Source organism: Oncorhynchus masou, chromosome 8, assembly GCF_036934945.1.
Source record: "Oncorhynchus masou masou isolate Uvic2021 chromosome 8, UVic_Omas_1.1, whole genome shotgun sequence".
Taxonomy (NCBI): Eukaryota; Metazoa; Chordata; class Actinopteri; order Salmoniformes; family Salmonidae; genus Oncorhynchus; species Oncorhynchus masou.
The window spans coordinates 35,680,977-35,698,229 of NC_088219.1; the positions used below are offsets into that span (position 1 = coordinate 35,680,977).

At 44.5% G+C, this 17,253-nt stretch overlaps 1 protein-coding gene across 2 annotated transcripts in view; it reads right to left on the minus strand.

Annotated features, from left to right (window-relative positions):
- Positions 1-6,461: 6,461 nt before the first annotated feature.
- ttll11 (tubulin tyrosine ligase-like family, member 11) overlaps positions 6,462-17,253 on the minus strand; it is a 40,657-nt gene continuing 29,865 nt past the window's right edge. For both annotated transcript variants that reach the window (XM_064972291.1, XM_064972290.1), the window contains exons 8-10: positions 11,546-11,767; positions 11,201-11,307; positions 6,462-9,058 (exon numbers count right to left, since the gene is read on the minus strand). In XM_064972291.1, coding sequence (XP_064828363.1) covers positions 8,688-9,058; positions 11,201-11,307; positions 11,546-11,767 — 700 coding nt within the window. In that variant the 3' untranslated portion in view covers positions 6,462-8,687. The remainder of the gene's footprint in view (positions 9,059-11,200; positions 11,308-11,545; positions 11,768-17,253) is intronic.

The window sequence follows — 17,253 nt, forward strand, 5'->3', positions numbered from 1 at the left end:
GTCTGTGGTGCAACGTGGCGTTGGTGGATGGAGCGAGACATGATGTCCCAGATGTGCTCAATTGGATTCAGGTCTGGGGAACGGGCGGGGCAGTCCATAGCATCAATGCCTTCCTCTTGCAGGAACTGCTGACACACTCCAGCCACATGAGGTCTAGCATTGTCTTGGATTAGGAGGAACCCAGGGCCAACCGCACCAGCATATGGTCTCACAAGGGGTCTGAGGATCTCATCTCAGTACCTAATGGCAGTCAGGCTACCGCAGGTGAGCACATGGAGGGCTGTGCGGCCCCCCAAAGAAATGCCACCACACACCATGACTGACCCACCGCCAAACCGGTCATGCTGGAGGATGTTGCAGGCAGCAGAACGTTCTCCAGACTGTCACGTCTGTCACATGTGCTCAGTGTGAACCTGCTTTCATCTGTGAAGAGCACAGGGCGCCAGTGGCGAATTTGCCAATCTTGTTGTTCTCTGGCAAATGCCAAACGTCCTGCACGGTGTTGGGCTGTAAGCACAACCCCCACTTGTGGACGTCGGAGCCTCATACCACCCTCATGGAGTCTGTTTCTGACCGTTTGAGCAGACACATGCACATTTGTGGCCTGCTGGAGGTCATTTTGCAGGGTTGTGGCAGTGCTCCTCCTTGCACAAAGGCAGAGGTAGCGGTCCTGCTGCTGGGTTGTTGCCCTCCTCCACGTCTCCTGATGTACTGGCCTGTCTCCTGGTAGCGCCTCCATGCTCTGGACACTACGCTAACAGACACAGCAAACCTTCTTGCCACAGCTTGCATTGATGTGCCATCCTGAATGAGCTGCACTACCTGATCCACTTGTGTGGGTTGTAGACTCCATCTCATGCTACCACTAGAGTGAAAGCACCGCCAGCATTCAAAAATGACCAAAACATCAGCCAGGAAGCATAGGAACTGAGAAGTGGTCTGTGGTTATCACCTGCAGAACCACTCCTTGATTGGGGGTGTCTTGCTAATTGCCTATAATTTCCACCTGTTATCTATTCCATTTGATTTCACAGAAGTATGATTGACTTGGAGTTACATTGTGTTGTTTAAGTGTTCCCTTTATTTTTTTGAGCAGTGTATATTGTATAAACATAAATATATAATATAAAAATATACAACTGGTCCTATAAATTTACTCTAATAATTATCACTAATCATGGAACTGTGATGACAATGTTCCAGTAGTCGTGAACCTTCATGAACCGTGCCAGGCTCCAGGTTTAAACGAGCGTTCCATAATAATAATTCAAATAGGCTACACTATTGCACAACTTGTAATACGTTAGTCTAATATGATCCACTATTGCTCGAGATCCTCAGGAACAACCACATGAATGTGACAGAGGAAAGAATGCTAAAATAACATTGTAATGGAACGATGCTAAACGTAAGGAAATTAACATTCAAATGAGTTATAAATGTAGGTTATGGGTATAACTGACGGTGGTTACTGATAGTGGCTAACATTTAACACGATACAAATTGTTTTAAAAAATGCAGTGAAAAGTTCTGGCATAGAATTAAAACATTTTATAAATCAACTCAGAAGGCTTGACGCTATACTGTTATTAATTTGCGCATGGCTACTGAAGCCTAGATCTTGGGTCTCCAAATGTTTAAGTACGTAAGGGAATTCCCCCCTGTATTGGACAAAAATGAATGGCAAACTATTGGCATAGTACAAACCATGTACACATTGGCCAATACCACCCAAATCGGCGTTGATTCATGCAAAATGTACTTCAAATGCCATATGGCTATTGCCAGTTGTAACACTTCAAAAATCCAACAGGTGGCGTGTGCGCTCCACCGTGGTTTTTCATATTGAAAATGGACTCCAAGTCAACATCCAAAAGCCAAATTTTGAAAAAATGGATTTTTTGTCAAAAACTTATCACCCCTTAAAAAAGTGCTTTCTGGACCGTTTTTCGAAATTCTTTCGCTTTTTTTGTCAATTACACATGTGTAAGAACTGTATGAATATACTTTTGTCCAATTTTATTATCATTATTATTTTATTTTTTTTACTTGCGCATTATTGCATGTGTTTTCTCCATTTGCAATATGATTTCATAGGAAGTCAGAAGTCAAAAGTCAATAATTGCAAAATTTCATAAAAAACTTCACACACCCCTAAAAAAGTGCTTTCTGGACCGTTTTTCGAAATTCTTTAGAATTTTGTGTCAATTACATATGTATAAGAACTGTATCAACATACTTTCGTCATATTTTATTATCAATTTTTTTTTATTTTTTTTTTTACTTGTGCATAAGGCATATGTTTTGTGGGGGCCAAATGTCATAAGAAATTTGACATGCTCAAAAATCCTGCAGAAATGCAAAATGGACTGGCCTGATGAACTCGGGATGGCCGGGCAGTGATTGTTGTTCCTTTCAATCACTCGTGGTGTTAATTTCATCATGTCCATTTGTTTATGTTTTTCTCACTTTTGCAAAGTCACTGTGCATTTGCAATATGGTTAACTGGGCATTCACCATCACCAATTTGTCATGCTATAAAAATCGTGCAGGAATGCCAAATTGACTGGCCCGATGAACTCGGGATGGCTGGGCAGTGATTCTGGTACCTCTCCATCGCTTGTTAGGGTTGATTCCAGAATGTCCATTTGGTGGTGTTTCTCACACTTGCAAAGTCACTGTGCATTTGCAATATGGTTAACTGGGCATTCACCATCACCAATTTGTCATGCTATAAAAATCGTGCAGGAATGCCAAATTGACTGGCCCGATGAACTCGGGATGGCTGGGCAGTGATTCTGGTACCTCTCCATCACGCTTGTTGCAAATGTTTTCTCACTTTTGGTTGATTCCAGAATGTCCATTTGGTGGTGTTTCTCACAGGGTTGATTGCAAATGTCCATTTGGTGATGTTTCTCACTCTTGCAAAGTCACTGTGCATTTGCAATATGGTTAACTGGGCATTCACCATCACCAATTTGTCATGCTATAAAAATCGTGCAGGAATGCCAAATTGACTGGCCCGATGAACTCGGGATGGCTGGGCAGTGATTCTGGTACCTCTCCATCGCTTGTTAGGGTTGATTTCAGAATGTCCATTTGTGATGGTGTTTTCTCACTTTTTTCTCAGGAATGCAAAGTCACTGTGCATTTGCAATATGGTTAACTGGGCATTCACCATCACCAATTTGTCATGCTATAAAAATCGTGCAGGAATGCCAAATTGACTGGCCCGATGAACTCGGGATGGCTGGGCAGTGATTCTGGTACCTCTCCATCGCTCGTTAGGGTTGATTTCAGAATGTCACTTTTGGTGATGGTACCTCACCGCTTAAACATATTGCAAATGGACAAGAGTCACCTGCAATTCACCGTCCATCAGTCAATTTGATATAATTCTGACACCAAACTGATACAAACTGACACCAAACCCACTTTTCCCAACTCATTTAGGAGCCAAGTATCACATACTTCAGAGCTGGCCCAAAATTCACAACGCCTTCGGTTCAAACCATAAAAAAAAACATAAAACACATAGTTACTTTCTAGCTGCGGGGCCAGTTCGGACATTATGTGTAGTCCTATGTGAGGCGACCCCGAATCCCGAGTTTCGGCTCGATAGGTCATTTGGTGTCCGAGTAAAAGCCTAATTGGTGCTGAAAATCCACTTTTTTCCATGCCTTGCTATGGGGTCCTTGAATGAGCTATCGGACAGAAACGTTGGGGTCCGTGTCTATGGGCCGAGCCGGTTTCAATGCACCTAGTCTTGTGTCTCTGAGACTTTTCTAAATGTCGCCATTTTCGTAATGGTCAAAATTAATTGAAGTCATTGCAAATGTTCGAGGCTGTTTCTCAGTCCGAGAACCTTCTAGAGCGCCGTAACTCACCACGCACTATCGACCTGAGGTCTAGAACAGGTTTCTAAAGTTTCGGAACTCTAGGTCTGACGGTTCTTTTTTAGCTCGAACAAAGCTAACTATTGGAGGCAGTGTCAGTCTCTACGCACCCCAATACGTTCCTCCATCCAAGTTGTGTATCTGTGTGATTTAGTCTTCCTTTAAATTTTTATGGGAAAAATGACTGATTTACAGTTCATGGGGGTTGCCTAATCACACATATGAAGTTTTGGACAGATCTGATTTTTTTAACCCTTCCAAACAGCCCCTGAGACACCAATTATGGCACTTCCGGTTGACACAGGAAGCTATAAGTCAACACATATCCTCATTGGGCTATGCTTTTACAGAATCCTGAGTTTTAAGTCTTTACGTTAAGAATTGACTGATTTACACAGGGTTCAATGCACTATGTCCATCAAATTGCAGGCAGTGTATGGATATACACTTTTAGGGTGATTTTAAGCACTTCCGGTTGGCCCAGGAAGCCTAGAATCGACACAGGTAGACCTTATAGTGGCCTGATGGACTGGTACCGAAGACAGGTTCATACAGCATTCATAACCCATATAGACTCCAGGTTGTATTTAGGGGAGCAGGCAATGTATTCCTATGGGGAGAGAAGTCAATGCAAACTGTTTTTATGTAAACACCTTCTTTTACCTGTGAAGGGTTAATGTCACACGGTCAAGGTTAGGCTTGCACAGATCGGGAGGACCTTAGGAACAGTCCTGTGTTTGAATTGTCCTTCTAAACCTAACGGTTCCGCCGCTGTCACCCAAAATCAAATGACGTTCTGGTGCAGGCTTCATATTGGGCCTACTTTTCACATGGTCGCTGCGCTTAGACCGAGCGAGCTACGGTCAAGCGGGATATCTCGTTGAACTCGGCACGGCCTTGGGATTATGTTTATGCCATTGCCTGCTCTCTGTGTCTTTAAACACCGCGCTTTGTCACTCCATCCTTGCTGTGTGTGTGTGTGTGAGAGCTTTTCTTTGACATCTGTTGGGAGAAATGACTGATTTTACAGTTCAGGAGGGTTGCCTAATCACATATGAAGTTTTGAAAAGATCTGACCTTTTTAACCCTTGGATACAGCCACTATGACACCATTTAAGGCACTTCCTGTTGGCACAGGAAGCTATAAATAAACTCATATCCTCATTGGGGTATGCCTTTACAGAATCCTGAGTTTTAAGTCTTTACGTTAAGAACTGAGTTATTTACGGAGGGTTTAGTGAGTGTGTGTTATTTCAGAAAATCATAGAAAATCACAGAAATGTCGCAGAGCTCCGCAGCACACTTTAAAAATATTCGTATGAACACCCTGCAACTGGATCTGTAACCGTTGAAAAAAAAAACACTATATTTGAACATCACAAATCTGTCATCGTACGATTTCTCTTAAATGACGATAGATAAATGGCTGATTTTTTTTTATTGACCCCCGGAGGCTGCTTGACTTTGACGTGAAGTGAAAAAAATAATTTCTCTATTTTCATTTTGGACCTTTAATCCAGAAATATGGCCATAACTCAAAAACCGTTGAGGCCTAGGCGCCATCTTGTTCGGGGCCAACTGCCCATTATGCCAAACCTATGCTCATCAAGTTTCGTCTTCTAAATATTTTCAGTTTTCGAGATATGGCCCGTCGTGATTCGTGATGTTTTGTCAAATTGCAATATGATTGCTTATGCCCTCTTGTGGGATTTTCCGGCATAGCGGAAAAATGGACCAAAATTTGATTATTTTATAAAACGAAAACCGAATGTCCGACAAAGTTCATTTGATGACTTCCCGGTAGGTCTGGCCCTGCCGCTCGGCCCGACGCCGTCCCCGAATTTTAAAAATGTTTTCGGACGTCTAGTAAGGGACGGTACATTTGCAATATGGACTTTCTCACTAACCATACGGTAATTGTCGAAAAGTTCCCTTAAGGTATGTTAGTCTACTTAAGTAGGCAACAGAAAAAAAGCCTGTCTTATCATGTTCATTGATTGGGTTAAGACGAACCGTCACTCCAAAACTAGCGGACCAATGGAGACTCGTTGTCTCCGCCTCCCTCTAAACACGGCATTTCTCAGAAAAATAATGCCAAAACTCGCAATCGAAAAGACTGGCAGTTAAAGCAAAGATACAGACATTCAAAGCAAAGATACGAGTAGCGTAACCAAAAGGTAGTACATGCAGGGAAAAGAGCGTTGGCAAAATCTATTCAATAGGATTGGTTGCTGGGAAAGTTGAACTGAATACGATTTTATTTTTCAAATATAAATATATTTTTAAATAATTTGTCAGAGTTCAGCTCTCGCTTTAAAATGATCTGCTTACAAGTTGGGGTTTTGCTTTTGACACCTTATTTTTGTTTACAATTCTATACATTTTGCTTTCAATCGTTTGGTTTTTGATTTCAACATTCATTATTTCACCCGTCCTCAAATGTTTACAATTTTATATTTAACTAGGCAAACAAATTCTTATTTAAAATGACGGCCTAGGAACTAGGAACAGTGGGTTAACTGCCTTGTTCAGGAAAGAAAACTGTGTGTAAGAAAACTGTGGCAAGACATCAGTAGGTTTATAATTGAACACATTTATGAAGATTTTACACTATTGTGGAGAGATGTACTGTTTGGATACTTTACATACAATAGAAATAAGCGGAATCATTTTTATGTAATTAATTTCATTATACTTTTGGACAAATTTCATATACACAAATGTACATTTACAAACAGAAAACCACATTTTCGTACCCTACAAAAAGAAATTGAACTGTATTTTAAGACGGTTAAATGCTCTACTAACAAAAAAGCTGTTAGAATTGTAAGTATATGCATGTCCCTTAAGGTCCTTGTAATTGTAATGTGATATTGTACCCCCTAGCTCGATTGTCTATTGTTTGTAATCTATGTATGCTTATGTTCCCTCATGTGCTTTATGTATTGATTTGTTATTAATAAAAATAATATAAACTCCCTTGTTCAGGGGCAGAACGACAGATTTCTACCTTGTCAACACTGGGGATACGATCTCGCAACCTTTCAGTGAACAGTCCAACGGTCTAACCACTAGGCTACCTCTGCCTACATTCTTAACTTTATTCTTCATGTACACGATTTATTTTATTTTGAATTGAATACATATAGCTTTAAAATTGACCCCCCCCATACCCGTTCATCCACACTGGCGCAGGAAAATATGTATATGCACTGCACATTCAAAACCTATTGGGAGTTAGGAGATTTTGTTTTTACAATCTGTCAGCATTCATTTTGAGACCAAGAAAAACCCTTTCAACTGGTTTAAATACAGTCCTTTATTCTGCATTGCAGTGCTGTGAACAGACGCACAGTACATCCCAATGGAGGTTATGGTTGAGTATCTATTTTCTCAGATGCTGTGGTGGAGTACAGTAGTTGATGGCGCAAACGTCTATAGTCTTAGTAGTGTAGTGTGTGTTCTTAATGATGGGCTTGTGAACAAGCAGCAGCCCATATGGTACTGAAGGAACCAAGATGACAGCTTTAGTGTTTAGTTTCATTCTCCGGCAAGCGGCAACTGTTTATAGGTGACACTGACTGGCGGGAATAAATTATGTGGAGGAAAAACGAACAAAATCAAATACAATTCAAAACATTCCTATGCATACGGATGACACAGTATTCGCAAACGAGCAGTGTTGAACGACAGCATTCTCCTGATTACAGTCCTGGTTCGGTCTCGTAACTTCCTATTCCCCATGAAGGGCGTCAAAGCAAAGGAGACGCGCTCCTATTTGGGTCTGTGGCGGCCATTTTGAGTAACCATCTGTCTCGCTCACTGCTGCTTGTCTAAGGCTGCTATGTTATTAGAGTAGCTGCTGTTATGAAAGGAGAGGAAATGCCCAGTCCCAAATCAAACCATAGCCCATATGACCTACACACTGGAGATCTGAGAGTATATGATAGGTATTGGCAAATCATTAATTAACTTGACTTTGTCTTCAGATAGGCTGTTTTTTTCCATATTACTTATATACCATCCAATCTTCTCAGGTGGTCTTCAGTGCAGGGTACTGTTGGGCTAAGGGACAATTTGTGATGGGGTAGAACGGTCTGGGAGGATGTCCTTTTCCCTTTGGTACAATGATGAGACATCTCATCACTGATTGGTTCTGTGAGCAGGAACAGCTGAATGGCAGAACCGCTGGCCATTACAGTTTATGGCCGTTATCTCAAATACACTAAACACACATGCAAACACACACACACACATCTGTGCAAATGTTGTAGGTTCTAAAGCTATCGTGGAATTGCTCAGATCCATACCCGCAACATACACTGTGTGTAAAACTGCAGTACGTGCGTCGATTTCCCTGAAGAGAGAGCGTGTGTGTGTGTGATTGCTCAGTGGGTTGCTCAACAGGGCTGAAGTGAGACACAACCTACCCTGAAGTTATTAATCAATAATTGCATCTCAAGCAGGGCCTTACAACCAACCATCTCCCCCTCTGGACCTGAGTGACCTTTCTTGACACACACACACCCTTCATACCTCGTTCTCCCACTTCCTCAACCACCCTGTGGACTTCCTCCTCTCCTTTTTAAGGAAAGTAATGAATTCCAGAAAAGGCCTCATGGTGCTGAGCCTCTGAGGTCAGCTCCCAACAATCTGTGTCTCTTCTCTCAACAGGACCCCCTGGGGGAATTTGAGCCAGTCTTTGTGTTCCTCTGTTAGGAGTGTGTGTGTGTGTGTGTGTGTGTGTGTGTGTGTGTGTGTGTGTGTGTAGCTGCTTAGGCCCCAGTCGGGTCAGTTCTCTACATTGCCCTTGTGTGTGGGACGTAGTCTCTGATGCAGCCTGTAGTCTTGGGACGAGGCCCTGCGCGGGGTGGCCGGGGAGCAGAGCTGGGGGGCCGACAAAGCCTGGCCTGGGGTGGAGGTTGACATATGGTGGGGGTGTACAGTCCTGCCTGGCTGTGTCCTGCCGCAGCTTACAGAGCGCCTGGTGGAGGAGGTGCTGTCCTCGGGTAGAGCTCCTCCAGGATCCCCTCTTCCCTGGTTCTCCAGCTGAGCCTCACACACCTCCAGCAGGGACACCACCTGCTCCCTCAGGGGGAGGGACTTGAACCGGCGCTGGGCCAGGTAGAAGAAGGCCTCTACGAATGCCTGCAGACCCATCCCTGAGAGGAGGAGACAAATAGAAGAGATGTGGTAGAGGGGGAGAAGGGTGAGAGGAGAGCGGGGGGAAAAGATAACAGGGAGGTGGAAGAGAGAGAGAGTATTTGCCATGCATCAAACTGATTCTCCCTGATCCTTGAGTCACTCTCCTATAATGAGTAACTATACTGAACAAAAATATAAAACGCAACATGCCATCTCTAAGATTTTACTGAGTTACAGTTCATATAGGAAATCAGTCAATTTAAATAAATACATTTGGCCCTAATCTATGGATTTCACATGATTGGGAATAGAGATACGCATCGGTTGGTCACAGATAACTTTTTTTTTTAAAGAGTAGGGGAGTGGATGAGAAAACCAGTGAAAGAGATGTGTTGTACTGCATGAGGCAAATGGTGTGACCACCATTTGCCTTATGCAGTACAACACATCTCTTTCACATTAAGTTGATCAGGCTGATTGTGTCCTGTGGAATGTGGTCCCACTCCTATTCAATGGCTGTGCGAAGTTGCTAGATATTGGAGGGAACTGGAACACGCGGTTGTACACGTCAATCCAGAGCATCCCAAACATGCTCAATGGGTGACATGTCTTGTGAGTATGCAGGCCGTGGAAGAACTGGGCCATCTTCAGCTTCCTAGAATTGTGTACAGATCCTTACAACATGGGGACGTGCATTATCATGCTGAAACAGGAGGTGATGGGGTCAGATGAATGGGACAACAATGGGCCTCAGGGTCTCGTCACGGTATCTATGTGCATTCAAATTGCCATCAATACAATGCAATTGTGACTGTAGCTGTCCACTAGCTCTCCAACATCCCTCTTGTTGTCCGTAACCTATGCCTGCCAATACATAACCCCACCATGGGGCACTCTGTTGACATCAGCAAACCTGCTCACCCACAAGACGCCACGTAGTCTGCGGTTTTGACGCCAGTTGAACATACTGCTAAATTCTCTAAAACTTGAGGTGGCTCATGGTAGAGAAATGAACATTCAATTCTCTGGCAACAGCTCTGGTGGACATTCCTGGTCAAAAGTGCACATTTTAGAGAGTGGCCTTTTATTGTCCCCAGTTTAACCAGCATCTTGACATGCCACACCTGTAGGTATCCACATCAAGATGAAGTCAAACTAATAAATCAACCTACCTACGACACACAGAAGCTCTGACCGTCCAACCAGAACACACCCAGAGACACACCATCCAGGTAGGTACACTACATCCCTTTGATATACAGTACTTGAACATTGCACACCATTTATTCTAGCTTTTACTATTTACCACACGTTCCATCAGACTGCTGTGGCCCTCAATAAAACATTAGGATGAGTGGGTGAAACACACGAAGAAAGTGAAAAACAAGGAATAAAGTGAGGGCGAGAGTTATTTTCCTATAAAGTCTCGTTGGGGGGGGGGAGAAAGCCAGAGAGAGCGACTTTCTTCTGAGGTGATAAGGGGCTTTTAGCATTCAGCTAAAGTCCTGAGTCAGCGCTTCCCTCTTCCCAAAACTTTATTATTAATAATAAATACTTGCCTTATCCCTACATACACTCCACAATCCTTCCCTCCCCAACACTGCGACGCAATCATCAGAGAGAGATTGGCTCTGTTTTCCTATTACTCGCAGGGGTAATGACCAAATTCTCACCCCTTGATTTTGGTCTGGAACCAAATATTCAGCTCACAACTCCTCGCGTTCCGTCCTGCTAAAAACTGTCCCCCCCATTGCCAACCGAGCCCAGCAAGAGGAAACCCGAACAGCAATCAATCGTACCGCTGTACCCCTCTCTTCCTCATCATCCTGCCCCCTCTGCATATTTTCAGGTGGAAGCTGGTGAATTATTCATAGTGGATGCTCTCACAAATGGATGTCACTACGCTGTGAGCTCATTTCAATGATGTGAGAGGGGATTCCGTGGACAGTTAGAGCCAAAAACAAAACCTGGCCAATTCTAAAAAAAGGTCACAGCTAGTTCTGCCGGAGACCTGAAGATGTGCATTAGCTCCCCCAACGAATACCTAGTGCTTAGTTCAGCGGGCTAACACAATTAGGGTTTGTTGTTATTGGTGTGCAGAGTGATTTGTGATTGGCGGGCTGTGTGAGAGGTGACTTGTTATTGGCCGAAGGGTTTACCCGCTTCTCTGGAGCCAGGCAGCATGCTGGCCCAGCGTCGTGTGACGTCGATGTAGAGGATATCCACAGTCGCCATGGAGAAGTGACTGTTGCTCAGTTTACAGTTCCTACACACAGACAGACGGATAGCATGGTTTTATGTGGCCTATGGGTTTCATTGACCTGAAAAAGAACACAACGCACCATCGGCAGCCAAGAAGTGGAATCGCTTGAAACAACTGACAAATTAGGTTACTTATCAAAAAAGAACCATGCTAAGGCACTGCTTGACAATAAGTCCACGCGCACACCAACGTAAGCTCTCTGACTCTGTGCGTGTAAGGGGTGAGGAAGAGGAACTAGTACCTGATGAAGGTTCTGAAGCCAGTGGGCCCCAGGCGCATGTTGCCCTTGACGCCTAGGAAGCGCAGGAAGAGGGCAGTGATGCGCTCCACAGTCCGCAGGTAGCTGAACTGCTTGGTGTACTTAGGGAACACCTGCTTCAGACACATAGAGGGCAGGACACGCCCCTCCTCCCCAGCCCCCCTCACTGGTGACCCCGACAGCTCCTCCTGCTCTGGGTAGGACCTGGGGGAGGAGAGGGGGAGGGTCATTGATGGGACGTGGGTGTATCCACCTAGATTCACCTATTCTACAGAGGTCAGGTGTGTGTGTGTGTGTGTGTGTGTGTGTGTGTGTGTGTGTGTGTGTGTGAGAGAGAGAAGACAGAGATAGATTGAGAGAAAGAGAGAGCGAGAGAGGTTATTTAGGGGAATTGTGTGTTGATAGGAGGTGATCTATGAGTGAATAAGAGCGGTCTCCATCTTGTGTAGACGCCTATAGTGATGTAACACTGATGCGGCGTCTGACCCTATGTACCCAGGCAGCAGGGCTGAGTAATGGCCTCTATAGTCCTTCTGGACATAGGAGCACAAGGCCAGCCTAATGAGTCAGCTGGTATACTGGAGAGGAGGAGAGAGAGGAGATGGACAGGCGAGTCGGAGGAAAAGGAGGACGGAAGGTAAGGGTATGTGGATGGAAGGTTTCACTGCGCTCGGCCGGGAGATTAAATCATCTGTCTATAAAAGCACTGTGCTGTGGCTCTTCACTGGAGCAGATAACACACTCATGCCTGGCCCATACACACACACACACACACACGTCGCAAATGTCACCTAAAAGGCCGGCTACCAGATGGACTACAAACAAGACATACACTAAGTGGTGAAGAGTGGAAGATGCTAAGCTCTCCTCTCTGTTCCTGGACGTCTAGGTCAGTCTTAGCGAACCAAGGGAGAGGAGGAGAGAGAAAAGGGGAGAACAACATAACATTCTTACAGTTCAAGGAGAAACAAAAGCAATTATTTCTGAATTATGTTAATGTGATGCAGGCCACACTCCTTACTTTCAATTAGTCCTCGAGGCAGGGGAGGAAGAGGGGGCCGAAGGGAGGAGAGAGGGGGCCAGAGAGGACAGGGTGCAGGAGTTCATCCCACCATTCCTTCTAGCGGTGTTCCCATGTACTCAGAGAGGGACCAGGGGTCTACCACCATTGGCCCACTGTGGCGAATCATTAGGATAACGCACCCACGGCCCACAGCACCCACACAGGTAAAGGAACCCGCACGTACGCACACACACAGAAGACAAATGAGGTAGCACTCTCAGCACTCTGGTTTAACTTGCTGTAGGTTATATCTGTATTCCTCTCCGATACAACGGCTGAATATGCTGAAGTACCGCTCGTGTTTGATGAAGAAAGGACAACGTCAACAGAAATTTAAAGCCAACCCGGAAAACCCGTCACAAACACAAGTGAAAACAGGGGAGCAGAGTACCACTTCCCGAGAACAAAACATTTGAGCTTACAATGCAAATCTCCAATCCTCACTTTCTTCGTCTTCAACAGGACACTGAATCGTACAAATCAGCAGCACATTGGGGGGGGGGGGGGGGACGACTGTAGTGCTGTTAAAAAACACATTTTGCTGTTCTGCTCCTGTAGTTGACGTGGAACAAAATCACCCACACGTGTTCTACCAGAGGAGACGAACACAACTCGCCCTTTCAGAAGCTGTGTGAGAACTTTAGTCTTTCTTAACGTCGTTCTTTCAGGAGGTAGGTGGTTCAGTGCTAGCTCTGCTAGGTAATTAGTAGTTTTGCCCTGGTTGAAGACCTAAGAGCAGGTTAACATACATTCACACATGCTGGAAGGAGACTGGACACACAGATGAATCCCTCAAGCTCCCCTGTGTGAGCAATTCATAAACACTCGGCGTTGGCTGTGGAGGATATTCGGCAGTGTTGAGCAAAGCTGTAGCGGCAAAACAATTAATGTTTAGTTCTGAGTGGCATACTGCTGCTCGGGAGAACAGATAGCGGCCCGACTTTCGCACAGACCAACTCAGATTAACTGTCATGTTTCTATGTCAAACTCAGTTTGAACCCATTCTCTCTCTCAAGACAGTTCTCGAGGAATATCTTTGTATTAGACGTTACCTATTCGATTTGACCTTTATGCAGAGTGCCATGCTTTGATGAATGACGGCAGAATAAACCAGAGAATAAGACAAGAGGCGAAAAACATACGGTACCAGTCGAACGTTTGGACGCACCTGCTCATTTCAAGGGTTTTTCTTTATTTGTACTATTTTCTACATTGTAGAATAATAGTGAAGACATCCAAACTATGAAATAACATACGGAACCATGTACTAACCGCCCCCCCCAAAAAGTGTTAAACAAATCAAAATATATTTTCTATTTCAGATTCTTCAAAGTAGCCACCCTTTGCCTTGACGACAGCTTTGCACACTCTTGGCATTCTCTCAAGCAGCTTCACCTGGAATTATTTTCCAACAGTCCTGAAGGAGTTCCCACATATGCTGAGCATATGTTGGCTGCTTTTTCGTCACTCTGTGGTCCAACTCATCCCAAACCATCTCAAATGGGTTGAGGTCGGGTGATTGTGGAGGCCAGGTCATCTGATGCAGCACGCCATCACTCTCTTTCTTGGTCAAATAGCCTTTACACAGCCTGAAGGTGTGTTGGGTCATTGTCCTGTTGAAAAACAAAGCACAAACCAGATGGGATGGCGTTTTGCTGTAGAATGCTGTGGTAGCCTTACTGGTTAAGTGTGCCTTGAATTCTAAATAAATCACAAATGGTGTCACCAGCAAAGCACCATCACACCTCCGCCTCCATGCTTCACGGTATGAACCACACAGAGATCATCTGTTCACCTACTCTGCATCTCACAAAGACACGGCAGGCAGTTGGAACCAAAAATCTCAAATTTGGATTCAGACCAAAGGACAGATTTCCACCGGCCTAATGTCCATTGCTTGTTTCTTGGCCCAAGTCTCTTCTTCTTATTGGTGTCCTTTAGTAGTGGTTTCTTCGCAGCAATTCGACCATGAAGAACTGATTCAGTCTCCTCTGAACAGTTGATGTTGAGATGTGTCTGTTACTTGTACTCTGAAGAATTTATTTGTGCTGCAATCTGAGGCTGGTAACTCTAATGAACTTTTCCTCTGCAGCAGAGGAAACTCTGGTTCTTCATTTCCTGTGGCAGTCCTCATGAGAGCCAGTTTCATCATAGCGCTTGATGGTTCTTGCGACGGCACTTGAAGAAACTTTGATTGACCTTCATGTCTTAAGGGATGGACCGTCATTTCTCTTTGCCTATTTGAGCTGTTCTTGCCATAATATGGACGTGGTCTTTTACCAAACGGGGTAAAATATCACCCCTACCTTGTCACAACACAACTGATTGGCTCAAAAGCATTAAAGGCAAGAAATTCCACAAATGACCTTTTAACAAGGCACACATGTTAATTGAAATGCATTCCCAGTGACTAACTCATGAAGCTGGTTGAGAGAATGCCAAGAGTGTGAAAAGCTGTCATCAAGGCAAAGGGTGGTTACTTTGAAGAATCTCAAATATAAAATATATTTTGATTTGTTTAACACTTTTTTGGTTACCGTGTGTTACTTCAAATAAAGAAAAACCCTGGAATGAGTAGGTGTGTCCACACTTTTGACTGGTACTGTATATTCTGTCCCTGTGAGCTTACAAATGCTGCAGATGTGAAAAGCAGAGACCGCTTTACCGATAATTATACAACTATACTTTTCGACAGGCCCAGAAAACAACAACGACCGATCTGCCCTCTACAACCGCTCTCAAAACACAAATCAATTATCCACTCAACAACATTCTTTTCATTAGTTGACTGTTAACACAGTCCCAAAGTGTTGTGCGTGTCATCAGTCAAGTGTTCAAGATATCGGACATTCAAGAAGCAAACGTGTCACCGGCCGCATCATCACGATGATGCAACATTTTTGTGGGTTTTCCCCTTTGAATACGGCTCATCTAGGAGAGAAATGATGACATTTCTTGTCCAAACAAAATGTTGTCCGACTTTGTTTCTCCAAACTGGAGAGTAGACTTACCTTGGATGATTATGTGTGGGCGATGGTAACAGGGTGGAGGCAAGAGAAAGAGTCAACAATAGGTTGAGCAAGAGAGGGAGAGAGAAAAGGACAGAAGCTAAAAAAATAAAATGTATGAAGAAATAGGAGAATGGATAGAGTGCAGAGGAGCGATTAGGGTCTACTGTTGGTGCATAGTAGGAGAGAGAGAGCCACCGAGAGAGAGAGAGAGCCACCCCGAGAGAGAGAGAGAGAGAGAGAGAGAGACACCCCGAGAGAGAGAGAGAGAGAGACACCCCGAGAGAGAGAGAGAGAGACACCCCGAGAGACCGACACCGAGAGACCGAGAGAGAGAGAGAGAGAGAGACACACAGAGAGAGAGACACACAGAGAGAGAGAGAGACCAAGAGACAGAGAGAGAGACCGAGAGTGAGAGAGAGACTGTCCATTGGAAAGGGTAACCACAGAGCTGAGCTACAGCTAATCAATGACAGAAGAAACAACCTCATTCCCACCCTTTATCCGTCCACTCTCCTGTCATCCACATCCATCTCTCCCTCCCACATCTCTCCCTTTCCACTCAAATTGCTGTGGTGGTAGCAGAGTGGCCACATAACTCTTAAACCTGCTGTCACACTGCAGAGGGGGGTTTAACCAGCAGCTAGCGTTTCCAAAACACTCCCTGCCACGCCAACCGTAGCCAGCTGAAGAGCTAAAACAATCTATATTCCACTTTCTGTTTTCTCACGGCAACTTTGTGAATCGTCACCCTCCAGTAACCAACGTGACCACGGAGACGAGAAAGTAGCATTGATCACTGATAAAACAGCCCGGTTGTTGTTGACCAAAGTGTGCAGCTGACTGATTTTCTACTTGTCTGAATCGGAGCCTTCACTGGGTGGGCAAAGACGGATGTAAAGGCGAAACGCAGATTCAGGCTGAAGTTTCCATTGAAGTTGATTAGGAGTGTTTGGGGAAAAAAGAGCGATGGATCGTGTGAATTTGTCACCAGGTAGTCAGCGTAATCTAGGTTTGGCTTGAAGGAAAGACAGTCTTCCTTACTATGGGTCTTCTGCCAGTTGGCTCAGCCCTTCACCTTTTCCAGCAGTTTTAGAACTAGAGAAAGGGCTCCTGTGACCCGGCTCCACAAAAGGTGGTATTTCTGCCTTTAATGGGCTCAAATCAGCCCGGCAACAAGAAAAGCAGATCCAAAACAGAACCAGAGCAAATACACAGGAAATGCTACAAATGGTCCTCTCATTTCATATAAATATACTTTATTGTCCCCTTGGACAATAGAGAATGCTGCTGCTCCCACATAAATACACAAATAAATAGAATCAATTGAGAATAAACACTCAATCATACACACACACACACACACACACAAAAAGTTCATGTCAGGCCAGGCCGTGACAAGGTGGCAGTTCCACATGATGAAGAACTACGGGCCATGCTCCAGTCAGTCATTGCCAACTCCCTCATCTCTACTGTATGTCTCCCCTGTTGTTAAGATTTTTTATTGACGGGGGTACAAACTAATGTTTCTATCTGTTCCGACTGCATATAGGCACCCCATAACGTCTCCTCGATGGCTGGAACTGTTTTCAGTGCATGCATGGTGTCCCATATGACCT